Source organism: Monoraphidium neglectum, assembly GCF_000611645.1.
Source record: "Monoraphidium neglectum strain SAG 48.87 unplaced genomic scaffold scaffold00448, whole genome shotgun sequence".
In the NCBI taxonomy this organism is placed as follows: Eukaryota; Viridiplantae; Chlorophyta; class Chlorophyceae; order Sphaeropleales; family Selenastraceae; genus Monoraphidium; species Monoraphidium neglectum.
In genome coordinates this window covers 11,727-14,560 of record NW_014013180.1, presented here as the reverse complement: position 1 = coordinate 14,560, position 2,834 = coordinate 11,727, and the positions used below count along the sequence as shown (strand labels likewise).

Sequence of the window (2,834 nt, the reverse complement as noted above, 5' to 3'; positions counted from 1 at the left end):
CCCGCCCCATCCTGCCCCTGACATCCTCTACACGCACGCGCGGCGCCCGTCCCCAGCCCCTTGCCCCCCGAACCCTGTCCCGCCAACACCCAGAACCAGGCCCAAATATACACCGCATCGCCACCTGACCCCTGCATGTGTAACCCGGCAACTCTTCCTGCACATTTCTTGGGTATCTTTACACTGTGCAAGACCATTGCTTGTGTTCGTGCTGGTACATGTGAGCGCGCCAAACACTTCATTTGGCAACCTGCAGTTTGTGGTGTGGCAAAGACACTCCTGACAGTGCGATTCCGTGTGGCAAAGACGCCCCTGGCAATGTGGTGGGTTGTGGCAATAGACAACCCCAACGGATGTTGTGCACACATCCTAAAAATCGGGCGCAGCATGATGGCAGCCCGCTGTGATAATCTTGTGCCTGCAGACGCGGTCTTCAGGCCTTAAACCAAGGCCAATGTGTGAAAGCCTCTGATGATACAAAAACCCATTTGTGACGAGGCCAGAGTGACGCAAGGGCTGGGTATAGCAGTCCCAGTCCCAGCACCCCACCCACCAGCCACACCCGCGCACCGCCGCCCGCCGCACGGACCTTCACGCATGCCCGTTGGCGCCGTTGACCGCCCCGTTGACCGTCCCGTTGACCGTGCCGTTGGCGGCGCCATTGGCGTGCGCGCAGCATGTGCTCTTACCCGCCAGCGTGCTGGCCTTGTTCGGGCCCGGGGGGATGTCCACAGACGGGTTGCCTGCATCGCCAACGAGGCAAACCGAAATGTCAGCCATCAATAATGCCACGAGCTGTGCTGTCTTCATCGTCCAAACGTATCAGCAGGTTTGCACCCTGCCCTGCTGCATCTCGCGCCCGGCCCCGTGAATGCTGAGCTGCCAAACCAAGAAGTTCCCGCTCACCCGAGAAGAAGCCGAAGGGCTTGATGTGGAACCCGGTGACCTCACAGGGCATGACAGGGAAGTCCTCCACGCGCACCTGGGGTGATGACGTCATCACATCCCAGTCAAAAAATAATTTGTTGGGGAATGCCAGGGCGGGGTGCTCGCGAGCACACGGCCGGGGCCGGCCGCACGCCCCTACCGCGACATGTGGGCACTCTCTCCCAACCCAACAGGCAACCCATGCCGGCTCGTCCTCTGGAGACCCGGCTGGCGCCCTTGTTGCGCTGGATGGACGGCTATGCGGCACAACAAGAAAGCCCGCAGGCGTCCAGAGCGCGGCGCCCACGCAAGATGGTGCCGCCGAGTGTCGTGCGGGTGACGCGCGGCTCACCACGTGGGTGACGCCAAAGCAGTACCAGATCACGGGGTCGGCGCCGGCCAGAGGCACGTCCTGGATAAGTAGCAAAGTCGGGTGTGACTGGATGAATACATTCAAATGCAACAATGGTTTGACGCAGGATCATGCAGTTACCGGCCCATGCCAGCGCCGGCCAGCGCTCCGCCATGAGGAGGCGCCTGCTGCGCACGCAGCAGGCAGCCGGCCGGGGCTTGAAAGATGCCAAGCATGTCATCGGGGGGCCTTGTAGCAGTTGGCAGCCGGCCAACTGGCATGCGAGCGGTGTTCTGCTATGCCAAAGTAATTGCGTTTGCAACCGGCGCCCTACCACACGTGCACATCCCTGTATTTTGCACCACCGCGGCATGCAGCAGGCGGCCACATCCCGTCACCCAGGCATGCAACACAGCCGGCCCACAAGCGTGTACAATCCAGATGTCAAGTTCCTGGCGCTGCCCTGCGCACCTTGCGCACTTGCAGCTGTGAAACGCCCACAGGCAGGGCTCTGAATACACACGCACGCGCACCCGCACCCACCTCTTTCGCGTACACCGACAGCCCGGTGCACTCGTTGCCGCAGTACACGTAGTCACCCGCCGGGAACTTCTGGGCGTCACTGTGCGGCGTAACCCAGAGGTTCTTGATCGCGAAGACGGCGCGGCCAGCGGTGTAGCTGTCGGGCGCGGACATCAGCGGTGGCGAGGGCATGGGGACCAGCTTGAAGGCGACGGGGGCGCCGCTCATGGGGTTCAGCACGTTGGGGTTTGAGATCTGGCGGGAGGTTTGAATTTGGAACGAGTGGGGTTGAGGGCGGGGTGAAAAAGAGACGGCGCTGTCAGGAATTGCGGCGGCCCAATCGGCTCATCAGCTAGCGCAGCGGTTTGTCCAAATGAGGGGTCCACCCCATACCTGACGCGTGCACAAGTCGTGAAACAGTGCACACTGTTGCACATGTGCAACGCGCCCCGTGCTGCGATCCAGTACAAGATTGCTCATATCGCGTTGATTTACGCACCCAGACGTGCATCAACCTCGCAAAACGCACCTTCCAGATGCGGGCCTTGGAGAAGTCTACGTCCCGCTGCGCCTCGGCCGTGGTGGTCAGCTTGGTCTCCTCGGCGTAGAAGCCCATGCCGCAGGGGTTGCCGGGGCCAGCCGGCATCGGGACTGCGTTTACCTGGGACAATTGAGTTGGGCTTTCATGCGTCAATGGATCCTAAGGTCGACGCTGAGTGGTTGGGTGAGGGGCTTGGAGCTGGTGAGCAAAGACTTTAAGACAGAAGGTGCGGCACGGAGCTAGAGGCGGCGGACAACGGGTTGGGCTGCTCTAGAGCAGGACATTGAGTGGGCGGGTGCACGCCTGGCAATCGCAGCAGAATGAGCGCCCTCGCACTCCCGTGCGCCTCAGCACCTCATGCCGGCCGTCGCCCGCGCCTCGCATCCCCTAAAGACAGGGCCCCACCCTTCGCAACCCTGCCTTCCTCTCCCTTTGCAACCCGTCCCGCCCCCCCTCCTCTCCGTGTGTGACACCATTATTTCCCCACAATCA

At 61.8% G+C, this 2,834-nt stretch overlaps 1 protein-coding gene across 1 annotated transcript; it reads right to left on the bottom strand.

Annotated features, from left to right (window-relative positions):
- Positions 1-591: 591 nt before the first annotated feature.
- Positions 592-1,000, bottom strand: MNEG_3534 (hypothetical protein; the record flags this gene model as incomplete). Its single annotated transcript, XM_014047988.1, has 2 exons — positions 592-743; positions 907-1,000. The coding sequence occupies 2 exons, from the start codon at positions 998-1,000 to the stop codon at positions 592-594; spliced, it is 246 nt and encodes an 81-aa protein (XP_013903442.1).
- Positions 1,001-2,834: the final 1,834 nt, after the last annotated feature.